Source organism: Prorops nasuta, unplaced genomic scaffold (genome assembly GCF_024137725.1).
Source record: "Prorops nasuta isolate Cenicafe-Biocafe unplaced genomic scaffold, Cenicafe_Pnas_1.2 PNAS00023, whole genome shotgun sequence".
Lineage (NCBI taxonomy): Eukaryota > Metazoa > Arthropoda > Insecta > Hymenoptera > Bethylidae > Prorops > Prorops nasuta.
In genome coordinates this window covers 1,179,386-1,198,947 of record NW_027116820.1, presented here as the reverse complement: position 1 = coordinate 1,198,947, position 19,562 = coordinate 1,179,386, and the positions used below count along the sequence as shown (strand labels likewise).

The 19,562-nt window shown below is 35.9% G+C and overlaps 1 protein-coding gene across 6 annotated transcripts in view; it reads right to left on the bottom strand.

Moving 5' to 3' along the window:
* Positions 1–19,562, bottom strand: part of Lpin (phosphatidate phosphatase LPIN) — a 290,109-nt gene that overhangs the window by 73,379 nt on the left and 197,168 nt on the right. For all 6 annotated transcript variants that reach the window (XM_066740441.1, XM_066740440.1, XM_066740444.1 and 3 more), the window contains exons 7-8: positions 16,670–17,203; positions 16,503–16,590 (exon numbers count right to left, since the gene is read on the bottom strand). In XM_066740441.1, the coding sequence (XP_066596538.1) occupies positions 16,503–16,590; positions 16,670–17,203 (622 nt within the window). The remainder of the gene's footprint in view (positions 1–16,502; positions 16,591–16,669; positions 17,204–19,562) is intronic.

Here is a 19,562-nt window from a genome sequence, read left to right as displayed (position 1 = left end):
CTAGTACTTTTTCTTAAAGTTATTTCCCTTTCTGTTGTGTTCTCCTCATTTTCTGCTTCCTCAGAAACTTGTCTATCTTTACTGTCCATTTTATCCTCGGGAACTATTACTTTTATTACACATCTCTCTTCAAATACGTCTTTCCTATTTGTTTCATCAAATATGACTGACCTTGCACATATTACTTTATTATAGACAGGATCAATTAAACGATAGCCATTGTTGCAATATCCAATCATTATCAGTTTCTTACTACGGGAATCCAATTTACTTAATCGATCTTCTTTTGGTATATGCGCATAGGCTGTCGAACCAAAAACTTTTATTTTGTTTAGATCTGGCTTATAACCATACCATAACTCTGATGGTACTTGATTGTTTGTCAATGCAGTTAAAGGAGTCCTATTATACAAATATACAGAGGTTCTGACTGCCTCTCCCCAGTACTTTTTATCCAAATCTGAGTCAAAGATCAAACATCTTGCTTTTCCTAAAATTGTTTGACCAAATCGTTCGCTCACTCCATTTTGTTCAGGATTTCTAGGTATTGTATATTGAATTTGAATTCCTTTTGCTAAACAAAATTCTTTGAAGTTCTTAGATGCATACTCGCCACCATTGTCACATCTGAAACATTCTATTTTTGCATTAAATTTAGTTTCTACTAATTCAACATATTGTTTAACATATATTTCTACTTCACTCTTCCTTTTCATTAGGTACACAATAGCAAAATGTGTATAATGGTCAATGAAGGATACAAAATAATTTTTCCCATCGTACGTGGGAGGAGTAATTTTACCACATACATCACTAGATACATATTGTAATACTCTTGTAGCTTTTCTATTTTCAGGGATTTCTTTCAAAAATGGTAGTCGTTTTTGTTTTCCTTTAAGACAGACTTCACAAATTTTATCAGATGGAAAACGAGAAGAATGTCCCATTCTTCTATGTATTAAACTACCATTATTCACAATAGAACAAGCCAAATGACAATCACTTTTCAAATGCATCAGGTACAGATTTCCATATAGATTACCAATTAGAATTATATTATTATTTTGAACAACTTTTACTGTTTTATTTTCAAATATAATTGTTAGGCCTGCCTCTTCCATTTTTCTTACTGACAAAAGATTGTAGGCCAAATTATCACAAACGTATACTTCTTGTAGTCTTATACTTCTATTTTGATTTGTCACTAATGATAAATTCCCAACATATCGCGCTAATACATTTTCTCCAATCTTAGCTACATTGATTTTATGTGTAGATTGTTTGATATCTGTCATATATTTAAGGAAATCATTTTTAATCAAATGTGTTGTTGCACCACTATCTACTACAAAGGTTATAATATTTTCTACACCATTTGAAGCGCTGTCACATATCACTAATTCTTTCTCCAATGATTTTCCATTAACTATATTGAAACAAATATTATTATTATCATCATCAGCCACACCAACATTATTTAACTTTGGACAATTGGCTTTTATATGACCTTTCTCATTACACTCATAGCATTTACCATTAAATGGTTTTTTATATTTCTTATTCTTATAAGCTCTTTTGTAACCAGCAAATGCCATCCCTTCTTGAGATTCATCCACTGTTTCATTGTTCTTTAACATACGTTGCTCTTCCGACAGTATTTTATTTTTGACAAAATTTAATGTCACACTATCCTGGTCTGAACTGAACAATACATCAATGGAGGTAACCACTGCTTGGAAACTATCTGGCATTGCTGATAGTAACTGTATCACTACCTCTTTTTCTTCAATAATAGCCCCAGCATTTCTCAATTCACGAAAAGTTTTTTCAAACTCTGCTAGGAATTCATTTAAAGATTCCTTCTCATTATATCTTAAATTTCTGAAGCGTCTCTGCAATTGTACTTGGTTTGCAATACCAATTTTCACATATGCTTTTTCGAGTGATTCCATCATGTTCTTAGCTGTTGTTTTATCCATTATTGTTTCCAATATATTATCCGCTACACACTGTACTATTATGTCACGTGCTATAGCGTCTCTTTTCACGAACTCAGTATAACCATCATCTCTCACTCCTGGAAATTCCTTCATAATTACTTCTTGTACTTGATATCTATTTAGAACTTGAATTACTCTGAATTTCCAATTCACAAAACTTCCCGTGACGTCAAATGGTCTTACATTAACCGTAACCTGTTGCTGACTCGCCATTTTGTATTTCCTTTCTTTTAGCTACCACCAAAGCAGCTACACAATAAATCTACCAAATTAATAGACACACAAAAACTTTAACGAGTCTGGGCCCATAACCTGTTGTTATTGATATTAAAGTTAGTTTTGTGTTTTATTCTCTTTATTGTGTTTGGGACCTCGCCCTAGAAAGTTACGTACAACTGTCCTTTTTCTCACTCGTCCCCACACTCTCGTGGCGCCCTCTTACTCGTTGAATTACTATTATCACATCTAATACATATAATAAAAGTCGTCAAATAATGTATAATAAAACTCGTGTTCTATTACTCGTTAAAGTTACAGCAACTGATTTCCATTATCCATTAAACGTAATGCCAACTGAGCTCAATTATCCATGAAAAATAATGAGTATAATGTAAATATTCTTCCATTTTCTATTAAAAATAATGATTGATGTGAATATTTTTTAATTTTCCATTAAGAATAATGCATAATGGAACTGAGCTCCATTATCCATTAAAAATCATAAATAATGTAAATATTTTTTCATTTTTCATTAAAAGTAATGGATAATAGGTCTGAACTTCATCATCCATTTAAAGTAATGGCACCTTGAGTTCCATTAACTATGAAAAATAATTAGTAATTTTTTTCTTTATCCAATATTCATTAAAAGTAATGGACAATGAAACTAATAATGCATTATCAAAACTAATGAATTTTTGGAACGCTGGGTAGGAGCAGCTAGGGAGAGGGCGAACAGTGTGGGGAGTTTATGGAGTTTGGAGGAGTATGCGGGAGTGAAAAGAGGTAGGGAAGAAGGGGAAGGAAAGGAAGAGGAATGGGGATTTAGAAAGAGCCAGAAGGTGCTGAGATCGCCGAAGGAGAAAGAAGAGGGTGGAATGGAAAGGATACTGGGAATTTTCAGCAAAATTAAGGACTGGATGGCGGGTTTGGAGGAAGGGAGGAAGGAAATGATTGGGAAGATGGAAGAAATGAAGAAGGAATGGGAGGAGGAAAGAAAGGAGTGGAGGGAGGAGATGGACAGGATGAGGAAGAGAGTGGAAGGTTTGGAGGTGGGTAGTAAGGAGTGGAGGAGGTGAAGGAGAAAGTGGAGGAAATAGGAAAGAAGGTTGGATAGTTGGAAGGGAAGGGGGGTGTGAGAGATGGGGAAAGGCGCTTGGGCAGACTGGAGAGAAGGCAGAGGGGGAAGAAGAGAAGAAATGTAGTAGTATGGGGGGTTAAAGGAAAGGGGCACGATGAGAAAGCAAAAGAGGTGATGAGCCTGATGAAGGATCTGAAGGTGGATGGAAAGGAAGAGATGGAAGAGGAGATGGGGCATATAGGAGGAGGTAGGAAGGAAGGGGTAGTTGTGAGAACGAAGAGGTTGGAGACAAAAAAGAAGATAATGATGAGGAAAGGAATGATTGGGGACAAAAGTGTAAGGGTGGAGAACGACCTTACGTGGGAGGAGAGGAGAATTAGGAGGAGTATAAGGGGCAGGGCGGGTGAGGAAAGGAGGAAGGGAAAGAGGGTGAGGTTGGGGTATGGGCTGATATCGGTAGAGGATGAATGCTGGGGTTTGGTGCGAGGAGAGAAATAGGATAATTAAGAGAGGGGGGGGGGAGGAGTTTGGCAGGGAAGATAAATGAAAAGGGGGTGTAGAGGAGGGTGGAGAGAAGGTGGAGAAAAGGAGGGTGGGGTTTGGAGGGGAATGGTGGGAGAACGACGGAAAATGAGAGAGGGCTGCAGTGGAAGGGAAGGATAGGGGGGAAGAAGAGGAAAAGGAAGGAATGGAGGGATGTGTGCGTGTGTGTAGGAGGAGAAAGAAAAAGATGAGAGGGATTAAGAGGTGTACTTTTTGGAATGTGGTAGGTTTAGGGAGGGGGGGCAAAGATAGGGGGTTCTGGGAGGGTATGAAGGAATGGGACATAGTGTTTTTAATTGAGACTTGGGTGGAGGAGAAGGAATGGGGAAGAATTAGGAGAAAGATGCCGAAGGGATATAGGTGGGTGAAGCTGTGGGCGTACAGGGAGAATAAAAAAGGCAGGACAATGGAAGGGATGATATATGGGATAAGGGAGGATTTGTAGCAGGAGGGACAGAAGGAGATAGTAGAAAAATATGAGTTAATGGTGATTAGGGTAAAGGGAGAGGGGGAGGGAGTACAGGATAATGGGAGTGTATGTGAGAGACGGTGGGTGGGTAAAAGCGGAGGAAAAGATAAGAACTGAAGTGGATAGGCGAGGAGAGAGATACATAATAGGTGGGGATTGGAATGCGAGGACCGAAACGATGGGAGGGGTAAGGGATTTAGAAGAGGAAGAAGAAGGGAGTAGGATGTCAGAGGATAAGGAAATAAATGGGGAAGGAATGAGAATGGTAAGGATGCTAGGGGACCTTGGAATGGGAATATGGATTGGGGGAATGGAAGGAGACAGAGAGGGAAGAGCAACATATATAGGAAATGGGGGGAGTTCGGTAATTGACTATATAGTGGGGTGTGAAGGAGTAAGGAAAGAGATGCTAAGCCTGAAGGTGCTAAATCGGATGGAGTCGGATCATATGCCGATAAGATTGGAAATGAAATTAGGAGATAAAGGTAGAGAGACGAAGAGAAGAAGAAAGAGAGAGGTGAAGAAGGGAGGGGTGAAGAAGTGGGATGAGGGTAAGGAAAAGGATATGATGGAAAGGTTAGAGGGGTGGAAATAAAGGGAGAGTGGGTGCGAGGAATTGTGGGATTAGGTAAACGGGAAAATTGGGGAAGTAGCGCTGGAAATAGGGGAGAGAGAGGAAGAGGTGAAGAGAGAAGTAGGATAGTTTGACGAGGGGTACAGAGAGTGCAAGAGGAGATTGAGAAGGGAGTTGAAGAAATGAAGGAGGGGGAGAGTTGGGGAGGGAGGGTTATATAAAGAGGAAGACGGAATACAGAGAGTTGTGTGAGAGAAAGGGAGAGGAAAGAAGTGAAGAGTTTAAAGAAGTAGATAGAAGATATTAAAATGGAGGGAGAAATCTAGAAGTTGCTAAGAAGATGCAGGGTAAAAGAAGAGAGAAGGGAAGATGAGATAGGTATGGAGGAATGGCGAGAGCATTTAATGAGCTTATTAGGGGGAGCGGATGGAAGAGTGAGAGAGGGATGGGGGAGAGAGATGAGAAAGAGAGGAGAGGAAGAGATAAGTATGGAGGAGGTGAGGAGAGCGGTGGAGAAGGTTAAGAGAGGGAAGGCTGCAGGGGTAGATGCAATAAGGAATGAAGTATGGAAATGTTGAAGTGGAAGCTTAGTGGAAGGGATGTGGAGGGTAATGAATGGAGTGTGGGAAGGAGAGGGATGGCTGGAGGACTGGAAGGTAGGAGTTATAGTGCCGATTAAGCAGAAAGGGTAGGGGAGTAAGGTAGAGAAGTATAGGGGGGAGACCTTGATGTGCACGGCCAGTAAGGTGTATGCGAGCATTTGGAAGAGAGATTAGAGAAGGAGATGAGTGAGAGGGAAATAATTGGAGGGACAGAGAGAGAGAGAGAGGTAGGTTTTAGAAAGGGAAGAGGAACGATGGACAATATCTACGTGCTGAACTGTTTGTAGATATGCAGGTGCAGAAGAGAAGAGCTGGTTTGGTAGCAGCGTTCATAGATTTAAGGACGGCATTCGACATGATGAACAGGAAGATATTATGGGATGTTTTAGAGAAGAAAGGGATAAGTGAGAGGCTAAGGTGGGGAATAAGGGATTTCTACATGGAAACTAAATGCGAGGTGAGGATGGGTAGGGAAAGGAGTAGGCAGTTCTGGATAGCGAGGGGGATGAGGTAGGGATGTCCTTTAAGCGCGAAGTTATTTATATTGTATATAGTCGAGTTAAAGAGAAGGCTTGTAAGAGAAAAGGGAAAGGAAGGGTGGGAGTGGGTAACACTAAGATATTTGCGCGACTATATGCAGATAACATAACGCTGTTAGCAGAGGATGTGAGGGGACTGAAACTGATGATAGAGGAGGTGGAGAGGTTTATGGCAGAAAGGGGGTTGGAAGTTAATGTGGATAAAATAAAGGTGATGTGTGTGTGAGATTTGGGAAGAGGATGAGAGGGGAATGGAGGGTGGAGTGGGGAAGGAGAAGGATAGAGGAGGTAAGGGAATTTAAATATTTAGGTTATGTATTTAGGAGAAACGAGGCGCAGGATGGGCACTTGGAGGAAAGGGTGAGGAAGGCAATGGTGACACTGAGGGAAGTTTGCGGAATAGGGAGGAGGCTTTTTGGAAAGGACGTAGGCAGGAGTTTGTGGCTCTTTGACAGGCTGGTTTGGCCGGTGCTGTCATACGGAGTGGAGATATGGGGATGGAGGGAAAGGAGAGGAGTGGAGGGACTGAATGAGAGGGGGATAAGGTGGGCACTGGGGGTGAAGGTGGAGACGCCGGGGTACATGGTGAGGGAGGAGATGAAGACAGAAAAGTTGTGGATAGAGGCAGCAAGGAGAGCGTGGGAGTTTGAGGAGAGGTTAAGGAATGGAAAAGGGAGCAAGTGGGCGAGGATGTGTTTGAGGGAGGTAGAGAGCAGAGGAAGGTAGAGGAAAGTAGGATCTAGGTGGGAAAGGGAGAGGGCAGGTTTTCTAGAAAGGTATGAGAAAAGAGGGGAGGAGGATGTGGGAGGAAAGGGCGAAAAGAAAAGTGAAGGAAAGTGGAAAAGGGTGGAAGGAGTGATGAGGAAGGAGGAGAGGGAAGAAGTGCTGTAAAAAATTGTGATGAGCAGGTATAATAAGTGGTATAAGGAAGTGATGGTGGAGGGGGTACCGAGGTATTTAAGGGAAAAGGGAGATAAAAAGAGGAAGAGGAGGGTAGCGAGATACAGGCTGGGAAATGAGATGAGAGAGGGAAGGTACTGGTTGGAAGAGGAAGAAAGGAAGTGTAGAATGTGTGGGTGGGGAGTAAAGAGCTGGGAACATGTGTTGGAAGAATGCAGGGGCGAAGGGGATATAGGGATTGGGGGAGTGGGGAGAGGATTAGGGAGATATTAAGAGATGATGGGGAGGGTGATTGCTGGATGAGGGAGGAAATAGAAAGGAGGAAAAAGGTGGAAGAAGGAATGAATGATAGAGGAACGAAATCCGGTATGAATGGAACGTAAGAAGGAGGATGAATGGATGGAAGGACGAAGGAGTGAATGGTCTCTCTCTCTTTCTCTAGGATGCAAGTGGATTAAAGGAGTGTGATGAGGAAGATGGAGTGTGGGCCACGATGTCCCGCATTAGTATTTAAGTAATAAATGTAAGGCAAGATGTATTAGTTTTAAGGAATATGTGGCGATTGTACTTTTTATTTTTATGTATTTGAAGAAGAGTGTGCATGAAGCGAGGTCCATTTGTACCCCGCAAGGACAAATAAAAGCAACTGAACTGAACTATTTTTCTAACAAAGAAAATTTGGAAAAGCTAAAATTGAATGTACATAATTATGTAAAAAGGTTTGAAAAGGGTTAAAAAATAAGTAACCTTTTATTCTAAACGTTCTGAACTTTTCATATTTTAGAATTTCTTCTAAATTTAGGTGTATGTTTAGCTGAATAACGTACATAATTCAATTAAAACTTCTTCGTTTCTCGATTTTAGTCAACTATGAAGACCTGGGCGTTTCACAGCGCAAATCGAAGAAGTAAAGTTATAGTAATTATAGCGTCGCCATTTTGTTTATATTTTTTCAATTAACAAATTGGTTTGGATATTGCTTAATCTCAATATTATTATGTGCTTTATTGCAAATCAATAAATGTTCTGGTTCTTTCGTAAAAAAAATAAACAGCAATTTACGCGACCCCCCCACCTATCTTCCTTAAAGGGTGTTTACGTTATTTAATTATTTTAAATGTAGAACACCCGTAGAAATATTATAGTACAAACTTTAATTTGATTGAAATTTTGGAATAGTACGTATTAGGCGACAATTCTATTCGGAACTTTCGACTAATGAAACTTGTAGCTAACAAAGAGGATTGTTAGATAGAGCTAGTTTTATAGGAGCCATCAAAACAGCTGGATAAGCTACTTATGGCGTAATATTCCTGTGTATAGATAAAATTATAAATTATAACATGACCCCAAAAAAAGGCTAAAAATCGCGTATATTCTGGTCCTTTAGTCTGAAATATTGTGTAGTGGAAATTAATAGTTACAAATAAGACTACAGTTTATTGAAACTTTTGATTCAAGCCTATCCTTTATTGCCAAGTTATGCAGCATCAAAGTTTTCATTTGACTATCTTTTTATGATAGATCTTCATATGACAACTTTCAAGTAAATCACATCGCAAAAAATCTTTAAAATACAACTTTTAAACGTGATCTTTCACAAACTAATAATCTTCGCAGTAACTTTCGCAGTAACCTTCATGCGACTTGCAAGGTCGCTTGAAGATGAATTATATATTTTAATGCCACTTAAATTATGAGGCTTTTCTTGTAAAGGTTTATGGCAAGTATATATATAATTATAAACACTGCAGCTCAAAAGTCTGAATACACTACAGTGAAAATCGACCCATTTTTCAACTTTTATAACATTCTTCCAAAAAATGGTATAGAAGTATACCATATTTCAATCAAAAGGCTATTTAAAGGTCTTTCCATTGGTGTGTGATAAAATTAATTTAAGGCCTTGTTTACATATTAAATCAGTAATAACTTAAAGATAAACAATTTAAATATTTGTCCATTTTGCAATTGCGCTCAGCATAGAAGGGAAAAATAGGGAAAAATCATATTAATATTTAATATACAAGGTTTTGAAGATTTTTTCAGTAGATTTCGAATGAATCTAGGAAGAAATTGATATCTTTATTATTAAAAAAGTTATGATGCTTTTAATATACACTAGCGTTCAAAAGTTTAAATACAGTAAAGTGAAAATCGACTCATTTTTCGAGTTTTACATCTTTATTCCAAAAAATTTTATAATCAAAGTGGGTAATAGTAATTTTTTGCCCAAATATCAAATTTTTCCTTTAGGAGTTTTTGTGTAACATTATTAATTTCTAAGTTATATGAAAGTAGTGGAAATTGACAATTGTTTATTAAAACCGTCATAACTTTTTTAATAATAAAGATATCAATTTCTTCCTAGATTCATTCGAAAGCTATTGAAAAAATCTTCAAAACCTTGTATATTAAATATTAGTATGATTTTTCCCTTCTATGCTGAGCGCAATTGCAAAATGGACAAATATTAAAATTGTTTATCTTTAAGTTATTACTGATTTAATATGCAAACAAAGCCATAAATTAATTTTATTACACACCAATCGAAAGACCTTTAAATAACCTTTTGATTGAAACATGGTACACTTCTATACCATTTTTTGGAAGAAAGTTATAAAAGTTGAAAAATGGGTCGATTTTCACTGTAGTGTATTCAGACTTTTGAGCGGCAGTGTACAATGACCGGCAGAAATGGCGTCCTTTGATGCGTTTAGGAACCGCGTTTTAGGATCCTTCACTATATACTCTATTCTGCTAGGTGGAGATAGGGGAATGGAACCCGATAACTATAGTAGTTCGTCTATCTCGCTCTAAATACGTGAGTGCGCGAAAGAGAGAACTTTATACGGGGCATAGCAGGGCAAGCCAGGCGTCCCAAGGCTTATTTCTATCTATGCCATTGCCTATGGCTATCTCTCTCACTCGGTAAGAATCATTCGTCAGTCCTTGTTTAGGTCAGTTCTACGCCAATGGATACTCTCTAAAGAAGATTTTCTCAGGCGACACCATTGAAGACTGCGATTACAGCGGGGATTTTAAAATAATGTGCACCTGTCACTGTCAAACGTCAGTATAAAAAATTATTGTCGTTTACAGCGTTTGGTGCAATTATAATTATAAGTTTGCATTATTATGTGATATTCTGTATAATTCACACACACATATATATATATATATGTAATGTTCTTATTCTTTTAAACAAAAACACAGGGTTGATTCATCTAAAAATAGAGTTTTTATTAGTTATAATAAATTGATTCATATGTACACGTGTTTCTTACACCAACCTAAAAATAGAGAATCAACAATTCAATGTTTATGCTTCTCTATTTGTACTCTTCACCCAATCACTGTTATCACATTTCACTGATTCTTAATTCTTTGCAATCCTTATAAGAGCCGTGAACTATTCACTCTCAAGTCTTTCTATTGAAACTCTTCCTTCCATCTACTCCCCTTATTCTCTTTTCCCAATTCCTCCTTCTCCCTCCAAGACGCTGCTCCGTCCTGTGGCGACTCCTGTGACAGATCTCAGTATCCATATATGTGATACAAGCGTATAGCTTACATCTTCCCTCCCACGGAGAGATGCTTCATTTGGAGGAGGCAAGTATGAAGCATCTTATCACTGATCATCCATTATAGGGAGTAGTTTTGTGATGTGATATAGACCTGTCGATCTTTTTTTATACCCTATATCTATTTTATATATCGAGTCTGATACCTTTTCTATTATTTTAAAAGGTCCAATTCTGATTTCATCTAATTTTTTTCTATTCAATTTGTTTCCATTAGATACATAGACTAGATCACCTTCTTTGAATTTATGTTGTATTCTGGCTTTATCAAATAGAGATTTATTGTAATCATGGTATTTGTTTGATCGTGTAAGAGCTATTTTTCTATCTTGTTCTAAGTCGTTTATGCTTTTCAATTGGTCTTTTAACTCTAGTGGCAATAAATCAGTAGATTCACCACTTAGTAGGTACTTTGGTGAAAATCCTGTAACTGTGTGGTTTGTTTCATTATATTTTTGTACACATTCTTCTGCTATTTTTGACCAAGTTATTTTTTTTTCTTTTTCATTTATTTTACAACGAATCCTATTCACCAGTGTTTGGTTTGTTCTTTCATTAAGACCATTGGAAAAAGGTGCATCAATAGCTGTAAAAATTTGTTTAATATTTTTGTTATCAAGATAATTTTTGAATTCGTTTGAATTTAGTGCTGGGTATTTGTCCGAAAACAATATATCGATATTATTGTTTTTGGGAACCTTTTCAATTAACTTTATAAAATCTTGTGTGTTTTGATTCTTTGAACATAGAATATATGTGAATCGTGTAAAGTGGTCCACTAGTAAATGTAGATACCTTTTTGTTGAACGTTGGCCTCCAAATCCGCCAACTGTGTCCAATGACATTATTTGAAAAGGCCTCATTGCCGGACCCAGGTGTGACATTTTTCCGTATTTTCTGTTCAATCTTGTTTTGTTTCTCAAACAAATTTCACAGTTTTTACATATCTTACTGATATTTTCCTTTAAGTTTGGTGCTGTGTAAAATTTTGTTATTTTCGCTTCCATTTGGTTTATTCCTATATGGCAGAAATGTTCATGCATCTTTTGAAGAAGAATTTTACTGTATTCTTCACTTAATAGAATTTTCTTTGTTTTTCTATTTGCTGTGTAGTAAATTCCATTTTCTAAGATTATACCCTTTTTCCCTTTTAATTTTTCATTTTTTTTTTGATCATTCGTTATATCATCCAATGTAATAATATTGACTGTTTTTAAGTTGTCATCCTCGTTTTCATCACTTGTGAAAACTGGGTTTCTGCTTAGGCAGTCTGCTTCTTGGTTTAGTTTACCTGGATGATATTTAATTACAAAATTATATTGCGATAAATAATGAATCATATCGCCCAGTTCTTCATCCGTCCTATTTTTTACATTGAGTTTTTCTAGTGGCTTGTGGTCTGTATATACCGTGAAAAATTTTCCTAGTAACCAGTGTTGCCAGAATATTAGGCTTTCTTTTATTGCCAAACATTCCAAGAAAATGGCTTTTTTTGTTTTTTGGTGATTATTTAATTTTTTTGAGAAGTAGGCCACGGGTTTTATTTCTCCATTTAATTGCGTTTGTTTCAAAACCGCTCCTATTCCTATTATGCTAGCATCCGTATAGATAGATATTGGTAGTTTTGGATCAAAAATAGCTAGAATTGGACTAGAACATAAATAATTTATTACTGTTTTAAATGCATTTTGGCATTCATCTGACCAATGGAATTGTACGTTTTTTCTCAATAAATTGTGTAATGGTTCAAGTATGCTTGTTGCATTTGGTATGAATTTTCCATGAAAGTTAATTTTTCCCAAGAATTGCCTAATGTTTTTTTTGTTTTTTGGCGTTGGAAAATCTTTTATTGATTTTAGATTGTCCTGTAAAGGTGTTACTGTGTTATTTTTTATTATGTGTCCCAGATATTTCACGGAATTATTTGCAAATGAACATTTCGTGAATTTTAGTCTGAATCCTTCTGTTCGTATGGCTTCTAGCAATTTTCTTATATGCATTATATGTTCCCCAAATGTTTTTGAGAATACCAGTATGTCGTCGATATAATTCACTGCAAATCCGGATAAATTATATTTCTTTATTATATTTCTGAGTATCCTTTGGAAAATAGCAGGTGAAGTTTTTAGGCCAAAGGGAAGGCACGTCCACTGGTAATGACCTTCTTGTGTTACAAATCCTGTTTTTATTCTATCTGATATTTTTAAAGGTATTGACCAAAATGCAGAGTTAATATCTAACGTTGTGAAATATTTGCAATTTCTAGTTTGCAATATTATATCTTCGATTAGAGGAATTGGTTGAAATTGAGGAATTACTATTTTATTTAATTCTCTAAAATCTACGCATAGGCGATTTTTCTTTCCTTCATCCCTTTTATACGCGAGCGTCACTGGCGCTGCAAAGGGTCCGTAGCAATCTTCGACCAACTTTGCTTTTAGGAGTTCTGCTATTTGTTTCTCTATTTCAATTTTATCTTCGATTGAGCATCTGTATGCTCTTTTATAACAATATTCATCTACTTGAAGTTCTATAGACGCTTCATAATCTTTTACTGTACCTACGTCATATTTGTTTTTTGCAAAAATAGAATCAAATTCGTTTAATAAGGCAAGTACTTGATTTTTCTGTTCCAGTTCTAAATGTTCAGTTTTTGCCAGGAAATGATCGATATTAATTCCTTCATTGAAATTTATTTCGTATTCTTTTGATGAATTTATTATATCTTTTTCTCCTATAATTTCATCTATTTTTTTATTTCTATTTTCTTCTAGTTTTATTATATTCAAATTCTCATTATGAGTTAGTTTGAATTTATCTATTGTATCAAGTCCTATTATGAGATCATGATCAAATTCTTTATTTTCTAATATAAATGCATTTATATTTTTTTCTATGTTTAGTATCTTTGCTTTTAGTGTTGTTACACCATTTGTTTTTCCCCTACCATTAATCGATTTTAACGTACTACTTGTTTGATCTTTTTTGTTATGCTTTATTTTTACTAATTTTGAATTGATTACTGTTACTTGTGATCCAGGATCATAGATTCCTTTTACTTGTAGAACATCATTCAATAGTACGTCAATTTTTATTAATGGTAGGAATGTTAGTTTTTTTTGTTTTCATTTAATTCTACATCTAATATTGAATTTGTGGATAAATTATGCTTTTCCACGTTAAATGTTTTTGTTTTGTACCAACATAAATGTTCTGGATGGTATCTGTTTTGTTTACCTTTCTTTTCACATAACGTGCATGGTTTCTTTTCATCTGGTCTTGGGAATTTTTTAAAGTTTTTGTTATTATCTGTAAGTTTTTTATTTGACAGTTTTTCATACCTCCTTAATTCATTAAATAAGTCTTGTGAATTTTTTAAGATTTCTCTATCTATTTTTTCTCTGATATTTTCAGGTAATCCTACAGCAATTAAGTTAATTATAGTTAAATTATCAATATTTTTGTTTACTTCTAACAAAAGACGTTCTTTTTTTAAGGCATAATCCAAAACAGATCCATTAAAAAATCTATAGTTAATGGCATGTAAGACTGGAGACCATCCTTTGTCTGCAAAAGTCTCTAAGAAATTTTCCTCCCAAACTTTCCATTCTGAATTTAACGTATTTTTTATCAACATAGAACTATGCCAATCTTTACAGCTTTCTTCTAAAAATAATCTTAGGACTTCAATTTTTTCTGCGTCCTTCATTATATTTAATCTTTCACATTCACTTTTATAAGTTGATAACCATTGAATTGCGCTTACATTTTTACCATTGAATTTTTCTATTACAAATTTTTCAGAAATTTTAATTAAATTCGGATTTTTGTCAGTTGGATTATACTTCTTTTCTTCAGATAGTTTTTCTAGAATTTCTACTAAATTTTTATCTTTATGCTTTTCTGGAGTTTGTATCTCTTCCAAGAGATATTCTCCCATTGACATATTACCACTCTCATCGATATAGTCAACTAAAACTTCATCTGGTAGGTTAAACCATACGTTACGAATTTGGCCACGTCTTGTAAGCGTAGTTTTAACTTTTTTGTATTCTGGTAATGTTATCAATTTTCCATGATTCTGTAACAGACCTAAATTTCGTGGCACTTCAAATTGTACATTCTCGTTGTTGGTGATCGATGTAATTATTATGATACTTGACTTTGGATCAGTTGCTACTACAACTTCAAAACGAAACTTAAGTTTTGCCATGATATTATGTATATATAACCTTGTAGATTATTCTTATTTCACAAAACAAGCGAATTGTTGATTCTCTATTTTTAGGTTGGTGTAAGAAACACGTGTACATATGAATCAATTTATTATAACTAATAAAAACTCTATTTTTAGATGAATCAACCCTGTGTTTTTGTTTAAAAGAATAAGAACATTACAAATCAACAATTCAATGTTTATGCTTCTCTATTTGTACTCTTCACCCAATCACTGTTATCACATTTCACTGATTCTTAATTCTTTGCAATCCTTATAAGAGCCGTGAACTATTCACTCTCAAGTCTTTCTATTGAAACTCTTCCTTCCATCTACTCCCCTTATTCTCTTTTCCCAATTCCTCCTTCTCCCTCCAAGACGCTGCTCCGTCCTGTGGCGACTCCTGTGACAGATCTCAGTATCCATATATGTGATACAAGCGTATAGCTTACATATATATATGTGTGTGTGTGTGAATTACAGAATATCATATAATAATCCAGACTTATAATGTTAATTGCACCAAACGCTGTAAGCGACAATAATTTTTCATACTGACGTTTGACAGTGACAGGTGCACATTATTTTAAAATCCCCGCTGTAATCGCAGTCTTCAATGGTGTCGCCTGAGAAAATCTTCTTTAGAGAGTATCCATTGGCGTAGAACTGACCTAAACAAGGACGGACGAATGATTCTTACCGAGCAAGAGAGATAGCCATAGGCAATAGCACAGATAGAAATAAGCCTTGAGACGCCTGGCTTGCCCTGCTATGTCGTATAAAGCTCTCTCTTTCTCTCTCTCTCTCTCTCTCTCGCACTCACGCATTTAGAGCGAGTTAGACGAACTACTATAGTTATCGCGTTCCATTCCCCTATCTCCACCTAGCAGAATAGAGTATAGAAACCGTGCACACCAACACAATGATAGCGAAGTGTGAATGTATAACTGTATACGTATAAATAAATTACACTCAAAAACTGCGAAAATTGACCGATAGTTTGCGCTGATAGTATGCATATACACCAATATACATTCTTATCTCACTGTCATTTTGCTAGTGTGCACGGTCTCTATACAGTGAAAGATCCTAAAACGCGGTTCCAAAACGCATCAAGGCCGCCATTTCTGCCGGTCATTGTACATACCGAGTCTAATATTTAAAAACCTCCCGGCGAAAACATCATAAACTGAGCCTTATAACAAGAAATATTTCAGTTATAGTTTATTTATATAAAATACAGCCAACTTTTGCTAACAATTAAACTTTAGTAACTGAGCCATTGGTTTTAATGTTTACATTGAATTTCAATGACACAATAACATATGGCTATCTACCACGTCGTTCCAATAAAGCCACTAATAACTAATAATGTGTGTATCGTACATGCATTTAAAATCCTTTCCACCTAATCGAAATAAGGACTCTACGTACTCCTACCCCGAATGACTCGATATAAAATAGGAAAACATTTCAGAGGATAATACTACCCATACAGCACACTTGACTAAAAGACGTTTAAAAAATATCTTAAAGTCACTTGGTGATGTATAGGTACATGCGAAACACAAAGAAGTTCCCATAAAATTCCCTCAGGGAAATCTTACTACGGAATTTTGGACCTTTAAAAGTAGCCTTCTGAAATTGGGTTTAATTTATTCTGATGAGCTCGTTTTACGTACATGATTTTTCTATAAAAAGCAATATTTGTTGACGCCGTAAGAGAAAAGTATTTAAAGCACTTTAATGAACATAATATTTCTAAAGCTAACTACCTGTTTGGAGAGTCTATTTCACCAACTGATATTGCATTTGTCATATCTATTGAGGTTTCAGAAGGCTGAGAAGCTAACTGGAGGTTCACTGTAAATTAATATTTGCATAAGTTGTTAAAAAATAAGGTGTATAAATTTAGAGTATATAATATTATAATAATACAAACCATTTTGGTCTTTCTGATCAGAGCTTTTCGTAGGCTGAACAGATCGTCTCCACGAAAACCAAGAGCTATAACTGCTGCGTGTTTCAGGCTTCCCACTATTTGGCTTCTCTACTTCGTGCATTGGTAACGATACGTATTGAGTACATAAGTTTTCGATGCAGTTTCGAGGTAAATACTTCTGATAAGCAGCGTAAGTTATAATTATAGGACAAGCCATAGTCCAATTATAAAATTTTCCATTAATTTTTACCACTAGGTTAGGATTTTCAAAAAGCTTAAAGTCTGCACAAATATCTTCATATTGCAATAGATTCCGTTGAAAGAAGTCTTCAGATGGTCCATTTTCAGTATCCAAACCACCGCATAATGAAAGGCTTACATCTATTGAACCATCTAGTATAATCTGTTTTGGTTCTTCAAAATCACTATCAACAGATTTTGCTCCACCAATTACTCCTTCAACGGTATTCGGACTTTGAGGTAGGCTAGGACCGTTCCCAGATTTAGTATCTCCTTCGTCCAAACATTGTTTCTCTGTATAAAAAGAAAAATTTTGTATTGTTTGTAAGGTAAAAGCAATTTTAAATATAAAATTTATTAGTCATTATAGGGAAGGCTAACTTTTATCATTATCTAATTAAGCATTTATTACTTCGATCTTTTCACTAACTGTGGCTTGCAATACAGAGTATTTCAATATTTGCGTATACCAGTAAAGATGTGAGTTTCTGAACAAATTTTAGGTTTATCTTTATTCACGTATTTTTCCAGTAAAACAATAATTTTCGAACTATTAAGATTTTTAATGTCCAGCGTGTAACGTAAAATCGTGTACTTAACACACTGGGTAGATGTCGTCAGTCATGGAGTATCAAGAGACACGGTAGTGTCTCGGCGGCAAGTACATACTGCTGCGCGCTACCATGTAACTTATACAGCAAATTTGGCCGTCCCAATTTTCAAACTAATTTATCTCCGTAAATGATCCATTGTCGTAATTTAATTAAAACTTTTCTTATAAAATGGTCTTGAACCAGCTTTCATTTCAGACCATGAACATCAAAAACGATTCATGGAATCCAGAGATCTCATGCTCTGTTAGAAACGTGTATGTTGAAAATAAGATTCTTCTTCTTCATCCCCAGCCGAAGTGTATGTCTTGGGCTGAACTTGACCGCATAAGTGGCGTTATTTTTCCACTACTACCAACCTACATTTGGGTCTCTAAATTTGTTACTACTACCAACTAGGGATGGGCTTTCGGACGTTTATTTTCAGAGATCAGATTCGGATCACGGATCAGACTTGTCGCAGAGTTGCAACTTACGAAAGAATACCCCACACAATCTTAGACTAACACGGATCTAGTGAGGAGGCTTCCGCGAGTGACAGATCCGGATCCGGATTAGTAGAGTAAGCTAGAGCCTACTCAGAAAGACTAGCTAGACTAGCTCGTACTCATAATTCTTTAAAGATGAGACATTTTATTTTAAATAAATAGAGAAGATGGCAAGATAAACTTATGAGATCAAGAGACACGGTAGTGTCTCGACGGCAAGTACATAAAAGTAGGTATAGACGTATCTATACCGCCGTCGAGGCACTACTGTATCTTATACAGCAAGTTTGGCCGTCTCAATTTTTAAATCGATTTTTCTCCATGAATGATACACTGTCATGATTTCAGTAAAGCTTTTCTTGAAATGATATGGAACAAGCTTTTATTTGAGCCCATGAACATCAAAATCGGTTCACGCATCCAGAGATCTCATACTCTGTTAGCTATATATACAGGGTGTAACGAAACGACCGCCTTTTCTCGTAACTGGAGGTTCGGGGTGACCATCCAAATGCACGTGTAAAATTTTGTTCGAATCGTTCAAGGGGTTTAAAAGTTATTTCCATTTAAAACTCACCCTTTTTCGGTCCTTTTCGAACGACTTTAACTGTGCAAAATAAAGTGGAGAAAGTGAAAAAAACAATTGACGAACACCCCACTAGAATGTAAAAATTATCGATCGCGCGCGATAATACATTTGCTATTTATTTCATTAATTTGGCTATTAGATTAATTTTAAAAATAGCAAAATCTATTTCATTACAATTCCAAATCAATTCAATACAAGTATCATTGACTGAATTGATGGAAAGAGGGAGAAGATAGAATGAAAAGGAAAGTATCAAAAGCTAAGATGTCACGCGACTGCACTGATAATTTAATAGGAAACACATCAAGGCATTTTCTTTCTACAAACGAAGGTAAAAAGAATTATTTAAAATCAATTCATTGATGATAGAAAAAATTAAACTTACCCATTATTGTTCTCCAAGTTCCTTTACACCGAAGTTTTTGAAAAAGCTTCAAACTGGCTCCTCGATGATTTCCAGAATGCACACTTTCATTGATTTTGCATTTAAGAACTCGCGAATTTAAGCAAATTAGGTGTTAACCTATGTTTCTTCAAAACACCGGTTAATTTGACACTTTTTAAACTGTTTGAAGTAGGCTGAAAAGAGAGACACAGAGAGATAGAGTAATCAATAATTCGTTTCGACCACTCTTAATCACCCTACTTCAAACAGTTCAAAAGTGTCAAATTCACCAGTGTTTTGAAGAAACGTAGGTTAATACCTAATTTGTTTAAATTCATAAGTGTTTAAATGCAAAATCAGTGATAGTGTGCTTTCTGGAAATCATCGAGGAGCCAGTTTGAAGCTTTTTCAAAAACTTCGATTTAAAGGAACTTGCAGAACATTTAATGGGTGAGTTTAGTTTTCTCCTTCATCAATGTATTGATTTTGAATCATTCCCTTTAGCTTCGTTAGTAGAAAGAGAATGCCCTCATGCATTGTCTATTAAGTTATCATTGCGCTTGCGCGATATCTTAGCATT